The 17,937-nt window shown below is 46.5% G+C and overlaps 1 protein-coding gene across 2 annotated transcripts in view; it reads left to right on the plus strand.

Annotated features, from left to right (window-relative positions):
• Window positions 1–15,825, plus strand: part of DNAH8 (dynein axonemal heavy chain 8) — a 310,883-nt gene extending 295,058 nt beyond the window's left edge. For both annotated transcript variants that reach the window (XM_062187476.1, XM_062187477.1), the window contains exons 88-89: window positions 11,065–11,186; window positions 15,538–15,825. In XM_062187476.1, the coding sequence (XP_062043460.1) occupies window positions 11,065–11,186; window positions 15,538–15,825 (410 nt within the window). The remainder of the gene's footprint in view (window positions 1–11,064; window positions 11,187–15,537) is intronic.
• The last annotated feature ends 2,112 nt before the right edge of the window (window positions 15,826–17,937 follow it).

Genomic DNA, 17,937 nt, shown 5'->3' on the forward strand with positions numbered 1-17,937 from the left:
GAGCCATTCAAGCATCTTTCCCTTTACACACACATGTGTGCGCACACTCACCCTCCCCCCCTTATTCATGGTTGCATAGAAAACTGGAAGTCAACTCTTCTTGCACACTAATCACATCTCTCTTGCTTCTCCTTCTCTTGACATGAGGGAAAGATTCCATCCTGGCCCACATCATTTAGCCAAACCTGAAAAACTTGAAGATCACAGCAGCCTATGCACAATCCCAGGCAGTGCACAAACAGATGAAGTCCCTTCCAGCTGGAAGCCTGCTCAGCCTCTCTTTCACATCAACAATCAGGAATGTTTCTCCTGAGTTTTATGTCCCATCTAGTTCCCTTCAATAATTTTCCTTTTGGTCCAAAACACTTAAGTAACTGATTTAAACACACACACACACACACACAGGAAAACATAATGCAGATTGTAAAAAGGCCCACAGTCTCATCACGAATATGCTTAGTCAGAATCGCTGAGAAGACTGTTAGAGAGTGTTTTCTTCATCTGTGACTTAATTGCTGGCATCTTGCAGTGTAATATGGCATCTGATTCTGTTTGGTGTGTTTCCCATCATGCCTCGGATGACTGCTCCCCTGGCCTTCGTGACTTTGAGGCCCATGCTACGGCAGTGTCCAGCTCCTGCTGTTTGCAGCACTGCTCATTTGCATCATGGGTGGCCTGCTATTTTCTGTCATATTTGAAGAGGCTGAGTCAGTCGCCATGGAGCTCATCTGGTATTTTCAGGCCCCTTCACCATCATTTCTGCAGCAGTTGACGAGCTCAACGAGGGGGGCGATTAGATCTGATTATTGAAATGGTCAAGCTGCCTGCATCCATGACCCTGAACATTTGTTCAATGGCACAGCTTTTCTTGGAGCATGGATTTGCCTCCCAGTGGAATCTTCAGGCCAGGAGGACCTGTCTGCTCTCCTGAGTTTTCCCAGCAGTCAATGGTGTACATATTCACCCATGGTTTAAGGCTGTGCTTTTCAGGACTCTCAAGAAATTGTTGGGGTCGCTTTTGCCTACATGTGAACCTTTTCAGGGCATCATGGACACGTGATTTATATACTGGTGCATGAGCTTCTGTGTGTGTGTGTGTGTGTAGATGTGTTTAAACCCAATGAATATGGGTTGTAATGGGCCTGACTTAAGCCAGGGTGTTGACTGCCTTTGAGAACTTTTTTTAACCTAGAAACATTTTATTTAAGGTATACAAATTTCATGCATTTCATATATACAAATTGAAGAACTTAATGATTCTTCCCACCCTACCCCACCATCCATACTCCCACATTTCTTTCTCCTCTTTCTCCTATTCCCATTCTTATTTTTTTACTAAGATCTATTTTCAATTAACTTTATATGAATATGATTAACCTTACACTAAGAGTTCAACAAATACTATATAAAAAACACTATTCAACAGTCCAAACAAGGGCTATTCAAAATCATCACATCTCAATGTATCAATTTCACTTCTATAGATTACCTTTTAGCATAGACTACTTGCCACAGATCAGAGAGAACATATGGTATTTGTCTTTAGGGGACTAGCTTATTTCACTAAGTATAGTGTTTTCCAGTTGCAACCATCTTTTTTTTTTTGTAAATGACATGATTTCATGTTTTTTTTTAACCACTGTGTAGTATTCCATGGTGTACATACACCATAATTTCTTTATCCAGTCTTCAGTTAATAGACATCTGAGTTAATTCCATATGTTAACTATTGTGCATTGAGTTGCAATAAACATGGGGGTACAGACAACTCTTTAATATCCTGATTTCATTTCCCTTGGGTAAATCCCCAGGAATGGGGTGGCTGGTTCATATGGTAGGTCTATATTCAGGTTTCTGAGGTATCTCCATGCTGTCTTCCACTGTGGCTGTACCAGTTTACATTCCTCCCAACAGTAGATTAGGGTACCTTTTTCCCCCTCATCCTCGCCAACATTTTTGTTTGTTGATTTCTTTTTTTTTTTTTTTACAGGCAGAGTGGACAGTGAGAGAGAGAGAGACAGAGAGAAAGATCTTTCTTTTGCCGTTGGTTTACCCTCCAATGGCCGCCGCGGCTGGCGCGCTGCGGCCGGCGCACCGCGCCGATCCGATGGCAGGAGCCAGGTGCTATCCTGGTCTCCCATGGGGTGCAGGACCCAAGTACTTGGGCCATCCTCCACTGCACTCCCTGGCCACAGCAGAGAGCTGGCCTGGAAGAGGGGCAACCGGGACAGAATCCGGTGCCCCGACCGAGACTAGAACCCAGTGTGCCGGCACCGCAAGGCGGAGGATTAGCCTATTGAGCCGCGGTGCCGGCTGTTTGTTGATTTCTGTATGAAAGCCATTCTAACTGGGGTGAGGTGAAACCTCATTGTGGTTTTGATTTGCATTTCCCTGATGGCTACTGATCTGGGAACCTCTTAATTGATGGCCAGGCTTTGCCATTTGATGCTGGGCATGCCTCACAGGTGCTGCTAATGACATGGAAGCAAAGGCTGAGTGTGCTCCCCAGGTCTCACACCTCTGCGTTAGATTGAACCATGCTACAGCATCATTTCCCAAATAGTTAACTCAATCTTGAACTTAATGCCATTTAGCAGCCAAGCTTCCCTAGTTTGTTTTTTTTTTTTTTTCTTTTCCTGTTCTTTTTCTCTCAGTGTCTTGACAAGCCATGCTGGTCTGTTGCAACAGCTATCAATGACGACTAATGACTCCCTCACATAAATCAAGATTGTTCTGTTGGAGGGGATATGGCTGAATCAAGGAGATGGATCATTTTTGCCCTGTTCTCTTGTGTCTCTGTGAAATCATCTTGCCCTGTGTTTATTTTCAGAGCAGCAGCATCAACTGGCTGCAGGTTCTGAATGCTTGTTTGAGGGTGGATCTAAAAGCCTGCCATTTGTTGAGGTGGAAAAATGCACCTAGGGTTGACAGAATTTCAGCGTTGGAAGGGACTGAGTGATATCTTATAATCCAGTAGCTACTCTAAGCATGCCCCAGTGCAAGTGTTTGCCAAACCAGAGCTGCCCCTAATGTCTGCAGGAGTCTCAGTTTGAGTAATAGCTCTACCCTGCCTGTCCCCAAATCACGGAACTGTGGAGGGGCTGTGGACAGCTTAGTCACACCTCTGAGTAAATCACAACCCACCCTGCCTGCCTTGTGTGTGAAGGACTTTTATGCCCTGGCCTTCGTCATAGCCATGCCTCTTGCAATTCTAGTCTCTGCACATGGATGCCTTGCTTGCCAACCACCCAGTCCCTTGCAATCTGGCCAGCCTCCATCGCTGTATTGAAACTCTTCTCTACAGGGCTGCCATACCTAACAGCCCCTTTCCTTTGACTCCCTTCCCTTTGACTATAGTCAGGATGCCAGTCCTGGAAACTCTTTCATACTTTGGCTTCCATCCATGCCCTTTCTTGGTTCTCTTCCTGCCTCTGGGCGCACATTGTGGGCTCTTCTCAGGCAAGTTCTATTCTTGTTCTCGGCACCATCATTGATGACCTCAGTCATTCTCACAGAGGCAGCCATTCATCTCTACCCATGAAGGAGCAGTGGAGAATTCTAGTTCCTCACTTCCAGCTGCCAGTGTGGGGTACTCCCTCCTTCTGTGAATCTCACCAATGCCATGATCTAGTCCTTCTCCTCCCAAACTGTCCTGATCGTGATTCTCTGTACTCATATGTGCCTGTGCACCATTCTCCAGATCACCCAAACTCTTCCGATTTGTATCCTCATGACCAAAGAGCTTGGAAGAAGCAAACCAGGAAAGTATAGGTCATGGAAGACAAAGAAAATGGAGGAGAGTAAATAGGGTCAGGTAAGATGGGCCCTGAATGGTCAGGTGGATTTATCAAGAGGGAGACTGTGGGCAAGAGAAGTCTCAGTGGGGCAGGTGGGGAGGTGGAGGAGGCAGAGTTCAGAGTCAGTGAGAAAAACAAGGAAATGAAGACACAAAGTGAGTATGGACAGTGTGAATCATTCCCTTCAGAAATTTGACTTTGAAGAGGAGAAGAAAGTAGAGGAGGAAGAGTAAGAAGAAACTGTTTTCTTTCTTTCTCTTTTAATGATAAAAGAGGCTTGAGCCTGCTCCAGTATTGGTGAGAAGAACCATCAGAGAGGGGGTCAAAGAGGTAGGAGGTGACCAAATCGGCACTCACAAGGGGAGAGGTGTGCTCCAGGGAGGAGGGGGAGCACTTCACCTGTTGTACCGAGAGTTAATAAGGAAGAGGAGAGATGACACGGATGAGCAGAGATGCTCAGAGCAGGAGGCGGCAGTGGTGCACTGGTGGTGCTGAGAAGTTAAGGGAGTTTGTAATTGATGCTTCTACTGTCTGTTAGATTGGGTTGATGCACAGGAATAATATTTAGGGTTTTGGAATTTAAAAGAGTCCTGACTGTTTGCTTGAAATGTTTCACCTACATGTACAAATAAACATAAGCAATGTTTACACCAAAGCATTGTGACAATTATTAAGCAGAAATAAATTTATTGAACTTTATACCCTCCAGCTTTGCCAGAAGTATTATGAGATTGCACAATTAAAAATAAGAGAAATTGGTTTATTTAAAAAATGAGAACATGAGAAAACATGGAGAGAATTTAAAAATTGAAAACCTTTTAATCTCTGTAAATAGATTTCTCTTCCTCATCTTTATCATGAAATCCTAAATTTGGAAATCATTTAAACACAACATAACAACAGGTAAGTTTTAAAAGTTTATTTATTTAAAAGGCAGAGTTACAGAGAGAGGTGAGGAGAGACAGAGATCTTCGTCTACTGTTTCACTTCCCAAATGGCCACAATGAAACTAGGACCCTGGAACTCCATCCAGGTCTCCCACAGGGGTGGAAGGAGCCCAAGTACCTGGGGCATCTTCTGCTGCCTTCCCAGGCACATTGGCAGAGTTGGATTGGAAGTGGAACTGCTAGGCTGGAACTGGCACCATATAGGATGCTGGCATAGCAAACAGTGGCTTAAACTGCTATGCCACAATGTTGGCCCCAACAGGTAACTTTCAATATGGAGATGTTAGAGGGGGTGTTTTCAGGAGAGTGGTGGAAGTTTGAGCGAGGAGGCTGGTGGTGGTGGTGGACAGGGAAAGACTGCTAAGCATCTTTGAGAAGCTCATTAAGGCTCCTGTTGGTGAACTGAAGTGATGGCAGCTGTGTGACAGTTGTTGGTACTGCTCATCAGCCTGGTATTGGTGTACCAAGGAGGACATTTGAACCCCTCCAGGACTGGGGTTTTGCTAGGCAAGTGATGAAGAGGATGGATTTAAATAGGAAAGGAAGTGAAGAAAAGGAGTGGAGTGGGTGAGTTAAAAAAGATGAAGCCAAAGACCAGAGCATTCAGAAGAGAGCAGATGTTGGCAGGGTGCTTAGTGCCTGGGGGCAGATGGCTGCAATGAGGAGAGGGCTGTGTGGCCAGAGGTGATGGTTGTCAGTACAGCAGAGATCCCACAAACTGTGGAGGAACAACAGGGAAGGACAAGGTCCCCAGAGTTGCACTGGGTTCCAGGAAGAGTGAGAACGGCCAACCACAGCCCCACGCCAGAAGGAATAGTAGGAGGTCTGGGAGGAGGAACAGTGGGAGGTCTGGGAGGGAGGGGACAGGTGGGAGATTAGGTCAAGAGGAAGAAAGTGTAAACTGGCCTAAGGAGAAGATGGGCCAGTGCAGGGAGTTGACATTTCAGAGCCTGGGACGTGGTGGGCTTAGCTGACCCTAACCTTGCCACGAGGATTAGTCCCACTTCTTCAGTGTGCACCCAGGCTTTGCCGGAGCAACCACATCCTGGATGCAATGAAAGTTCAGAAAACACGTGTGTCTCGGGGGTTCCTGGAAGGAGTCGACACATCCAAATATTCCCCTTGTAATCCAAGGCATTTTCCTTCCTACTTGTCAAACTTGTTCGTAAAATCCTGTGGGCCAGTGGCTGTCAGTGATCTAGCTGACATAGCCTGATGCACAGTAGAATCACCTGGGCGGCTTTCAATGCCCACCACTTCCTGGGCCCCAGCCCAATTATATCAGAATGCTTGGGGACAGGGCCTCTAGAGTGTACAATCCATTTTCCTAACAACTTCTCATGTGTGAAGAACCTGCGCCTCGCACCTCTGCTGTGTATCATGTGGTTAGCCAGCCAGCAGCATCAGCTTGATGGAAATGCAGGATGCCAGGCCCTACCTTTGCTCATGTACTGAGTCAGAACCTGCATTTTTTTAAGCTTTATTTATTTATTTGAAATTCAGAGTTACACAGAGAGAGAAGGAGAGGCAGAGAGAGAGAGAGCGAGCTTCTATCTGCTGGTTCACTCCTTAGTTGGCCACAATGGCTGGAGCTGCGCCAATCCAAAGCCAGGAGCCAGGAGCTTCTTCTGGTCTCCCATGGGGTGCAGGAGCCCAAGGACTTGGGCCATCTTCTACTGCTTTCCCAGGCCACAGCAGAGAGCTGGATTGGAAGAGGAGCAGCCAGGACTCAAATTGGCACCCATATGGGATGCCGGCACTGCAGGCAGTAGCTTTACCTACTACACCACAGCGCTGGCTCCAGAACCTGCATTCTAATAAGAGCCCCTTCCACCAGGTGATTCCCATGAACATCGATGTTTGAGAAGCGCTGCCTTAAAACAATGCTGATGCTTGGGCCTCTCCTCCAGAGATTCTGAGTTTATTAACCTGGATTCTGGCCTGGGAATTGGGAGGGTTTGGGGCTTTTTTTTTTTTTTTTCATGTATATATTTGAGAGGCAGAGGGGGAGAGAGGGAGAGAGAAAGCTCCCACTGTCTGGTTCACTCCCTGAAATGTCCACAACAGCCAGGATTGGACTGGACCAAGGCCAGGAGTAGGGAACTCAATCCAGGTCTCCCATGTGGGTGGCGAGGACCCCTCTACTCAAACTGTCACTTGCTGCCTCCCTGGACCTGCATTAGCAGGACGCTGGAGTCATAAGCACATCCAGGACTAGAACTTAGACACTCCAGTGTGGGATGTGGGAGTATTTTTGTCTTTTTGGTCTTTTTGAAGATACTTCACCTTCTAAAAGAAAAAAAATGTATTTATTTGAAAGACAGAAGTTTACGGAGAAAGACAGATCTTCCATCTGCTGGTTCACTCCCCAAATGGATGCAATGGCCAGAGCTGGGCCTGTTGGAAGCCAGGAGCTTCATCCAGGTCTTCCATGTGGGTGGCAGGGACCCACACACGTGGGTCATTTTCTGCTGCTTCTGTAGGCACATTAGTAGGGAGCGGGATTGAAAGTGGAGCAGCGGGGAGTCGAACTGGCGCCCATATGGGTTGCTGGTGTCACAGGCAGCGGCTTTACCTGCTATGCCACTGCACTGGCCCTGGGATATGAGAGTCTTAACCTTCAGGCCAAATGTCTGCCCCAATTGGAGTTTTAAAAGCTTCCTAGGTAGTTCTAGTTTTCAGCAGTTTAAGGTCCCTGCCTTACAGCATCTAGCAAAGAATCAGGAAAGGTGCCTGAGGTATTTTAATTCAACTGGGTTGATCAACCTCATCTTTGTTTAATGATTTCTGACCTTTTATTTAACTCACTAATGAACTACATTTGCTTCCCATTTGGGGGAAAAACTGCCTGTCAGAAACTCATGGCAGGAACATCATTTCTCCTCATCTTCGAAAATGCTACTGGGACGCTTAGTAACTGATTAGACAGGAAATACTGCACAACCCAAGGCCTATTACGTAAGGACCAGTTCATTTATTAATGGAAAAAATTGGGGGCCTATTTTTGGTGTAGGACTCATTACAGAATACTAACCAACTGCTCATAAACGTGAGAAGAGCAACCTTCCTGATTAGCTATTTCTTTCATCTTCCCTAAGACCTTGTATGAAATGATATTTAAAGCACTCTTTGGATTTTTTTAAGCCAACTGATTGCACAAGTCAAACAACAGTAATTGGCTTGCTGAAATGTTGGATTACTACTATTATAGGAATTAACATGTAACAAGTATTACTTTAGACATGAGTTTCTAAAGTATAATCCCAGCTTAAAAGTGAATTTTTTAAAAGAAAAGAACAAGTTTGACAAGTGTTTTAAGAATTCATTATGCTTTATGAGCTTGAAGGGAAAAACATTTTTTAAGCATCTCATTTAGACCACCTGTAACTCTGAAGTTAAATAGTCAAATCAGCCATTCCTATGTGGGTGGTTAAGTCTTGTGAAGATTAGAAGGTTATTATTGACTTTCCCCAAGTTTTTATTTCTCCTTTCAGAGTCAAACAGCTGAATCACTTTCCCACCACTCTAGGAATTATGACAACTAAATTTGCAGCAAAGCAAAAGTACTGATTTTCAAGATTTTATAAGGAAAATGATATCAATCATCTTTAAAAATTCTACAAGCTTCAGAAAAAAAAATTATCCCACTAGACTTGATAAGATGGTCATTCATTTTTTAAAAATCTGTAATGAACAATTCAGTAGATTCTCTGTCCTTTGAATGCTCTAAGTCATGTTCTTTGTAGGCAGCCAAAACAAAACTATCAAGGCTTGAAAAATATGTATCTTCCTCACACTGTCTGGCTGGAAATGACCCAGGCAATAGTTCTACCTTCCAGCCTCAGGCCTCAAATATAGTTCTTTAGCATTTTTCTTTCTTAAAAGCCCAAGATAACCTAAGTGTGTTTTAGATTCCACCTACTGGCATATAATGACTGCTTCTCATGTGCTAGAAGGCTTATTGTTGAATTCCAGTGGACAGCATCACACAAGATTCCCCAGTAGGGAGAAGCTAGGACATGGTCTCTCATTTTCCAGTGCTCCCTCACTTTGACTGGCATCTTTGAGGCAGGTGTGTTGCATAAGAGAGGGTTCAGCTCATTCTTTATCTGGCCCTAATGGCATTGTCCTGAGTGCCCTATGGAGAAAGGTTACATTTGCAGTTCAGTTGGAATTCAAAATGTTATAGAAAAAAATCACTGATTCAATGTGCCATTGGGTGGTTAAGAGCAGGATTCATGCCTTGTACATCATGACCCTGTAGATTCATAAATCGGTGATGAATTTGAAAATATCATAAAATAGGGTCAGTTTAATTCTGAGAACTCTACTTGGATATATAGTGTCTAATACACCACTTGGATGCACACTTAATGTTGAATGATGAAATGGCATTTCCATGAAGTGACTTAGATGGGAGAATTGGGTTCTAGTAGTGTGTTTACACACACACACACACACACACATTGACTGGCAGGTCCAAAATATGTTTTATTACTAAGCATGGGATACCCCAAATGGAAGTCAACATAATCATATACAGATCAAGTAGCCTCAAGGGACCTGATTTGGTGTATAGAGTGCAGTGACTGCCACCAGGCAACTCTCACTGTTTCCTGCCCCACCCTTTCCCCCTTAGCTAGCATCTTGTGACACCATCCTGTCCCACTATGTACTGTTGGGTTCATGAAACTAACTTTATGAGGATCTCCTTTAGGCATCCTTCATTCAGCTACTCTGGTTGATTGATTCACTTTTCTGTTGGATTAACACAAGGGCCCTTCCTCAGCACCCTAAATTCTGTTCTGTTGGGCATTCTGTTGGGCAAGCTTCCATAGATGCAGATTCAACCATTCATTGTGCACTTGAAATACTCGTGACTTCCCACCTGCCACAGAATGCAGTCCAAACTCCGACCCAGAAAATTCTCTCCTCTAGTGGTGTTCTAATCTCACGGGCTGTCATTGCCTCCTCTCTGGCCTAGCCCTCTGTGCCTTTGCACATGCTGTTCCTCTAACCAGAATCACCTCATTTGGCAAACTTGTATGTATCTGTCAAGAGTTACCTTCAGCTTCTTCTCAATGAAGTCTTGCCTGAGCTCTTCTCCTGAGCGATAACCCTTTTCACACCTTTGTTCAGAACAGCACTGGGTTCATGTCCTGCCCCCCTGCACACTCCCTCTCTACAGAGCTCCTTGAATCCAGGTTCCATGGATGACATCCTTGTCTTTGTGGTCACCCCCCGCCCACAACCCCGCCACAGCAGTGACCAACGCACTGTGGCTGGCACTCCAGAGAGACCTGACAAAGGAGTGAAAGGATGACCACGTGACTGCCTTCTCCAAGAGTCTAATCTAGTAATAGGGAGAACTTGAAAAGCCAGAAAAAAAGCCAGGCCAGGGACTGGGATCTCCTTGGGATCTTAGCTTGGTGCTTGTAATTATGCCTTGTAATTTCCCACTCCCAATCAAAAAGTACCACGGATGTGTTGGTTCGTGAACGTGTTGATTCCGTGCTCAGAGTTCACTGATGGAGAAATGTCCCAGAGTTTGACTAGAGAGCCTCCTGATTTTCAATATTTGCATGGAGACCAAAACACAATGTACAGGTCACAGGTTCCATAAGGTTCTGAAATCCATTTTGAGGGGTTTTTTCCTAACTTCAAATGCTACTCTCTGAGACTTCTCTTATTGAATTGGATGGCATCATTTGCAAACATTAAGTTTAAAGAAAGGCCACAATATGTGGAACCACATATTATCTTAAATAACGATGTTATGCACATGAAAATACGTAGCTTTCCTTTCCGGGGTGATTGCTTTGTTTGATCAAATTGAAAGTCAAGTTTTCTATTTTGGCATTATGCCTTATTTCCTTAGACTAAATGAAATTGTTCCATTATAGCAAATAGAAGCTTGATAATGGTTGATTCCAGTTTAATTGGAATGCTGTTCTTGGAATATTTCACCATTCCAGACTTATTCCTCAATCCTGTGTTTTTAAATAGAGACCGAGCTGGGACTGGGTTCCAGCCCCTATGGGATTTGGAATCCCCAGAGAATTTCTAACCATGCCCAGTCTGGGGCAGGAAGGGTGCTGCTTGCCTGCTGTCAGTTAGTGAGAAGGGTTGGGTTCATCACAAGTCCCCGGGAAATGAAACACTGAGAGAAAGATCCCCTCCTGGGGTTTGGTCTTAGCTCTTCTTGGGACCGGCACAGAGTTTGGAGAGTGATGAGCGGGTCGCACTTGAGATGGCTTCCTCCTTGTTTCGGAAGTGGACTGCACCAAGGCATTGAAACTGTTTCTCTCTTTTTACTTAAGGCTTCCTCACGGCCATGAGGCAGGAAGTAACTCGTGCCCACAAAGGCTGGGCCCTGGACACCGTGACCATCAACAATGAAGTTCTGCGACAGACCAAGGAGGAGATCACGTCACCCCCTGGGGTAGGCGCCACCGGGCAATAGCAGGGGCAGTTCTGGGGCCAGGGCGAAAGTTCAAATTTCTGCTTAAAACTGATCCATGCATATCTTAGTGAAGCCCGTTTGTTTTGCATGGTTAACAGGAGCCCTCAATGCAGAGCCCCCTCCCTCTGCCATAGTAGGAGGCTAATGACAAAATCTCGTGGTCCTGGGAACTGCCCCCAGTGCATTTCTCTGTAATCACAAGTCACGCTTGTGTTTGCTAAAAAGGATTTTCCACACATCCCCAGCTACTGCTCTGGACTACATACAGAATCAACCGTGGACAGCAGAGCAGGGCTGAAGGCAGCTGAGACTAACTGGGCCAGCAGCCTGGTTCCAGCAGCGCCCCCCACTGGCCGTGGGAGTCTGAGTGGAAGGACACTGGGCCGGAGGAAGAGAGGGGTGCTGTCGGGAGTCACTGCTCAGCTCCGTGAGCTTGGGCAAGTTCTTTAACTTTCTTGAGACTCCACTTTTCCATCTATCAAAGGAGCGTGGTAGTTCAACCTCATAAAAGGAAGTTGTGATTATCTAATGTGACCATTTAGGCTTGGTGCTGGACCCCACATGGACACTCATTAAATATTTTTTTAAAGATTTATTTATTTGAAAGGCAGAGTTAGAGGAAGAGACAAGGACAGAGATCTTCCATCCATCCACTGGTTCACTCCCCAAATGGCCACAACAGACAGGGCGGGGCCAGGAACTCCATCTTGGTCTCCCAGCTGGGTGGCAGGGGCGCAGGCGGCTGGACCATCTTCTGCAGCCTTCTCGGGTGCATTAGCAGGAAGCTGGATTGGAAGTGGAGCAGCCAGGACTTGAATCAGTGCTCTGAAATGGGATGCCAGTGATATGGCTTACCCCACTGTACTATGCCTTGACATTCAATAACTCTTAGTCCCTTTTCCCCTTTCTGTTTTCATCCCTTCATTTGTCACATATGAGGGCTGGATCGGATGACGTCCAAGTTCTGGCCGAGTTTCCTGCCACTTTATAACAAAGACCACCATTCCTTGAATTCCCAGTCACGTGCTCCATTTCTGTCCAAGACCTCCCCAGGAGCTCCGTTAGCCTCCATAGTTTCATCACTAATCTTTAAGGCACTTTGGGCCCTTTCTATCATACGCCTCACGATATGGAGTTCTACCCAGTGTGCAATTCCCAAGTCACTTCCACATTCATAGCTATTCGTTACAGCAGCACCCTGCTTCCTGGTATCGGAATCTGTATTAGTTTCCTAACGCTGTTAAAAGAAAATGTGTTGAAAAACAGCAGAAACTTTCTCTCTCACAGTTGAGGAGGCTGGAAGTCAGAAATGACGGTCTTGGCAGGGCTTGCTTCCCCTGCAGGCTGAGGGAGAATCCTGCCCTGTGCCTCTCTCCTGGCTGCTGATGCTCGGGGGCAGCCCTGGCACTGCGCAGCTCACAGACCCATCGCTCTGTCCCTGCCTCCTTCTTCCCCATGTTAGCGCTGTGTGTCTGTTCCTCTTCTTACAAAAATAAGAGAGGGCTTCAACAACTTCATGAGCCATTCACTTTATCTTTTTGTTTGTTTGTTTGTTTAACTATTTTGACTGAGAGGGAGCCAGAGAGCTCTCATCTGTTGGTTTGTTCCCCAAGTGCCCACAACGGCTGGGTATAGGAAAGGGCCAGAACCAGGAGCCAGGAAGACAATCCAGGTCTCCCACTCCCAGGTGGCAGTGGCTCAGTTCCTGGAGCCATCGCTGCTGCCTCCCCAGGTCTGCACTGGCAGGAAGCCGGGGTAGGAGCTGGAGCTGGAATCAAACTTGGGCACGCCGATTTGGGACACAGGTGTCCTTACCACTAGGCTAAGCACCTGCTCCACATTATCTTCTAATCCTATTCCTTGATGAACTCTCTGAAGGCCCCTCGTATCAAACAAAGGGAACCACATGTCCTGGTTTCCTAAGACTGCCCGTGGTTTTATATCAAAGCATGCGCCTCCATTTTTGGTTCAAAACCTTGTACTACTGGCTCACAGAGGGGATTCCAGAAAAACACTTTGCAACTAATGTCATTGTCTTTTATCAGAAGCTGCACTCACTTCCCCTTAGCCAATCCTCATGGAAATGGAAAAATAGTCACCATCTTTTTCATATGTTTATGAGCTTGCATAGTTCATGGAGTCTCCCCAGTGGATCCTCCTCAGCCTTTCTCTTTTTTATTTCCAGAGAATGCATGTTCTGAATGCATGTTCTCCCCTCTGCCTGCAAGATAATGTCCAAATTCCCTGGTTTAGCATCCAGATTCTTCCACGGTCAAGTCCTGATTTACTTTATCATCGCTGAAAGCTTTGCTAAATACAGTGGGTGGGCGTTCCCACCCCAAACTGCCTTTTTAAAAAAAAAAAACTTTTATTTAATAATTATAAATTTCAAAAGTACAGCTTTTGGATTACAGAGGCTTTTCCCCCCATAACCTCCCTCCCACCCGCAACCATCCCATCTCCCACTCCCTCTCCCATCCCATTCTTCATCAAGAATCATTTTCAGTTATCTTCATATACAGAAGATCAACTTAGTATATACTAAGTAAAGATTTCAACAGTTTGCCCCCACACAGACACACAAAGTATGAAGTACTGTTTGAGTACTAGTTTTACCATTAATTCTCACAGTACAACACATTAAGGACAGAGAGCCTACATGGGGAGCAAGTGCACAGTGAGTCCTGTTGTTGATTTAACAACTGACACTCTTATTTATGAGGTCAGCAATCACCTGAGGCTCTTGTCATGAGCTGCCAAGGCTATGGAAGCCTCTTGAGTTCACAAACTCTAACCTTATTTAGACAAGGCCATCATCAAAATGGAAGTTCTCTCCTCCCTTCAGAGAAAGGTACCTCCTTCTTTGAAAGCGCACTCTTTCCACTGGGATCTCACTCACAAAGATCTTTCATTTAGGTTTGTTTTTTTTTTTGTTTGTTTGTTTTTTTTTTGTTTTTTGTTTTTTTGTTTTTTTTTTTGCCACAGTGTCTTGACTTTCCATGCTTGAGAAACTCTCATGGGCGTTTTAGCCAGATCCGAATGCCTTAAGGGCTGATTCTGAGGTCCGAGTGCTGTTTAGGACATCTGCTATTCTATGAGTCTGCTGTGTATCCTGCTTCCCATGTTGGATCATTCTCTCCTTTTTAATTCTATTATTAGAATTATTATTATTATTATTATTAGCAGACACTAGTCTTATTTAAGTGATCCCTTTGACCCTTAATCCTATCTTTATGATCAGCTATGAACTTAAACTGATCACTTGGGACTAGTGAGACGGCATTGGTACATGCCACCTTGATGGGATTGATTTGGAATCCCCTGGCACGTTTCTAGCTCTACCATTAGGGGTAAGTCCGAGTGCCAAAGTGCCTTTCTTCATAGTATTGCTCCAGCCTGCCCATCCTGCCCTCTCCGCTCTGTCTTCCCAAACTCAGCCCAGCCTTCAGCATCCACTTCCAGGCACTCTCCTGTGCCCTGCAGCCCACTGTGACCCTGCACCTGGGAAGTCATTGCACGTGTCCTCAGTTCTCCTGGGACCAGCCCCTGGAACACGGGTGGGCTGCCACTCAACTCAGTCTTCTTAAAACACTTCCCTGTGCACGCCAGGACCTTGGCAGCAGGGATGTGTTAGTCTCTTTGTGTTGCTGTGATGTCCAAGGAAAAGAGGGTTACTGGGCCCATGGTTCTCAAGGCTGGGGAGTTCCAGGGCAGGAGCCACTGTGATGAGGTCTCTGTTGCAGGGGTCCCACAGCGGTGCAGTTGTCTGGGATTCCCACTAAGCCACCAACCCATTAACCCGCACCCTCAGCGCCTCCTCCCACCTCGCAGTGGGGTTAGAAGTTCAACGAGAATTTTGATGGGGATATCCAAACTGTAGCTGGTGGAGTGGGGTGCGGAATGGCCAGACTGCCCTTTCTTTTTCCCTCCCGAGTCCCCTTGCACTCGCTGCCCCATTCCCGCCCCCCACCCGCCCCCGGGAGGTGGTGGTGCTCTGACTCTCTGGCTGCAGCCAGCCTCACTTGTCCCTGTGACCGATGGGAAGCTGAGCCCCCGGCAGCTTGGCCAGTGCAGGCTGAGATCCCACGTCACACCCACGCAAGCCCAACCTCTTCCAGGGTCTCCACCCCCGCAGAGCAGACTGGGCACTGCGGCTACTTCTGCACTTGCCCCAGCATTCACCCGGCGGCCTCCTCCGGCACATTTCTGCAGGCTCGGAGCCTCGCCCCGCATGGCTGGGGAAGAGATGCCCAGGAGTGGGGGTGGTTGGAGAACAGGCGTATGCTCTCCTTCCCAACAGTCAGCCTTGACTACACTCTCACTCTTCCAGGAAGGAGTATATATTTATGGGCTCTACCTGGACGGCGCAGCGTGGGACCGACGGAACGGGAAGCTCACCGAGTCCACGCCCAAGGTGCTGTTCACGCAGCTGCCCGTGCTCCACATCTTTGCCGTCATCCCCACGCTGCCCAGGGACGCCAAGCTGTATGTGTGTCCCATCTACAAGAAGCCCAGGCGGACGGATCTGACATTCATCACCGTGGTGTATTTGCGAACTGTGTTGTCTCCAGATCACTGGATCCTGAGAGGAGTGGCCCTGTTGTGTGACATCAAGTAAGGTCATGTCCACGTGCAGAGGGCACCCCCCACACTCGCAACTGCAGAGGCGGCCTGGGGTCGGCCACCCGCGGCTTTCCTCCCTGGTAATCACTCTTTGTAAATTAAAAAGCTGGCGTTCTACCATTGCTTGTGTGTTTCTTTCCCTCATATCAGTATTCCAAAAGATGATTTTAAATTAAAGCTTTTTATTCCAGAGAATCATCTTACCTTATAATTACTTTAAAAAAAAAATGTATCTTCATGTTAGAACACTTTGTAAGGTTCTTTTTTTTTTTAAGATTTATTTAGGCAGAGTCACACTGTGAGAGAGAGAGAGAGAGAGAGAAGAGAGAGATCGTTTAAACTCTGGTTCACTCCCCAAATGCCTGCAACAGCCAGCACTGGGCCAAGCTGAAGCCAGGAGCCAGGAACTTCTTCCAGGTCTCCCATGTGGGTGCAGGGGCTCAAGGACTTGGGCCATCTTCCCGCTACTTTCCCAGGCGCATTAGCAGGGAGCTGGAGTGGAAGAAGAGCAGCTGGGACTCCAATAGCACCCCTATGGGACACTATGCCATGCTGGCCCTGAAAGGTTTGAATTTTAAAACATCTAAAACATGGGTCCAGCGCTGTGGCATAGTAGGTTAAGCCTCCACCTGTGGCACCGGCATCCCAAATAAGCACCAGTTCTAGTCTGGGCTGCTCCTCTTCTGATCAGGCTCTCTGCTAAGGTCTGGGAAAGCAGAAGATGGCCCACGTCCTTGGGCCCCTGCATCTATGTGGGAGACCTGGAAGAAGCTCCAGGCTCCTGGCTCCAGATCGGCACAGCTCTGGCTGTTGCGGCCACTTAAGGAGTGAACCAGCAGATGAAAGACCTTCCTCTCTGTCTCTCCTTCTCTCTGTCCATAACTCTGCCTCTCAATAAGTAAAAATAAATAAATAAATAAATAAAAAAGTTTAAAAAATCTAAAATAAAGTGTTTATATATTATATCCTTAAAGGAGCTCAGCAGGTAAAAACCTTTGCCTCAAACAGAAATCACTTTTCCCCTTGAATAAAATCCACCTGTGCGTGCGTGCGTGCTGATGCAGGCTCGTGTACTAGTGTGTACGTGTGTGCTGGTGCGTGCTCTTTGGCCCCTTCCAAGTGGGTCACCCGGTGCTGCTATGGTGCCCCTCTGCAGTCCAGCTGTGTGGTCTGCAGATGTTTGAGACAGAAAATCCACCAGAAAGGCTGCTCCTGTCGTTTAAGTTGACTTACTGTTATGTCATTGTGATTTTTCTCAGAGCTTTTGAGGCCCAAGGAACATTGTCTCCAGCTCTTCCTCCTAACCCCAGTTCTACAGGAGAGAATGAAACACATTCCTAGGCAGCAAATGGAGAAGGAAAAACAAACTATCAAATGCAATTAGGTTCCATGCTGAACGTCTTAAAACGCAAAGTCTTTTAAAAGTGAAGCTATTTCTCACTCTGTATCTTGTCTGAAACTCAGTATGAACCTTGATTTCCTGCTAAAGGAAATGGTCAATTTAACAAAAACAGATGAGGGCATGCATTGAAAGCTCGTGCAGCGACAGGATAGTGAAGAAGTGTCTCTCCTGGTCTCGTTTAGAATCCTTCGGCCTGCCCGTAGCTACGCTCAGTCCCCCCTGTCTGTTCTGAAGGAAGGCACCATTGCGGGGTGCTTTGCTCTTCTGTCAGCCACTGTCGCTGCGGTCAGAGATGCTCACAACCAACAAAGCAAGACGGTCAAGCAGTTGCCCCCGGGAGGGGTCCAGGGAAGACCCCAGAGGAAGTTCAGCCTCAAGCTGGTATACTTTCAAAGGGTAGAAAGCTATCATGACATGAAATTGTAAGTGGCCTCCGCATCACTCCTGATATCCACTCAGTGTCAAAGCCATAGAACTTTTGGAAGAGAAGGGCAATTTAAAACAGAAAGCAGCAGAGCCCCTGGCCCAAGTGTGTGTGTGTGTGTGTGTGTTTTAAAGATTTATTTAGTTACTTGTAAGGCAGAGTTACAGAGAGGCAGAGGCAGAGAGAGAGAGAGAGAGAGAGAGGTCTTCCATCCACTGGTTCACTCCCCAGATGGCCGCAACATCTGGAGCTTCTTCCGGGTCTCCAGTGCAGATGCAGGG

The sequence above is a fragment of the Lepus europaeus genome, chromosome 3 (assembly GCF_033115175.1).
Source record: "Lepus europaeus isolate LE1 chromosome 3, mLepTim1.pri, whole genome shotgun sequence".
Classification (NCBI taxonomy): Eukaryota; Metazoa; Chordata; class Mammalia; order Lagomorpha; family Leporidae; genus Lepus; species Lepus europaeus.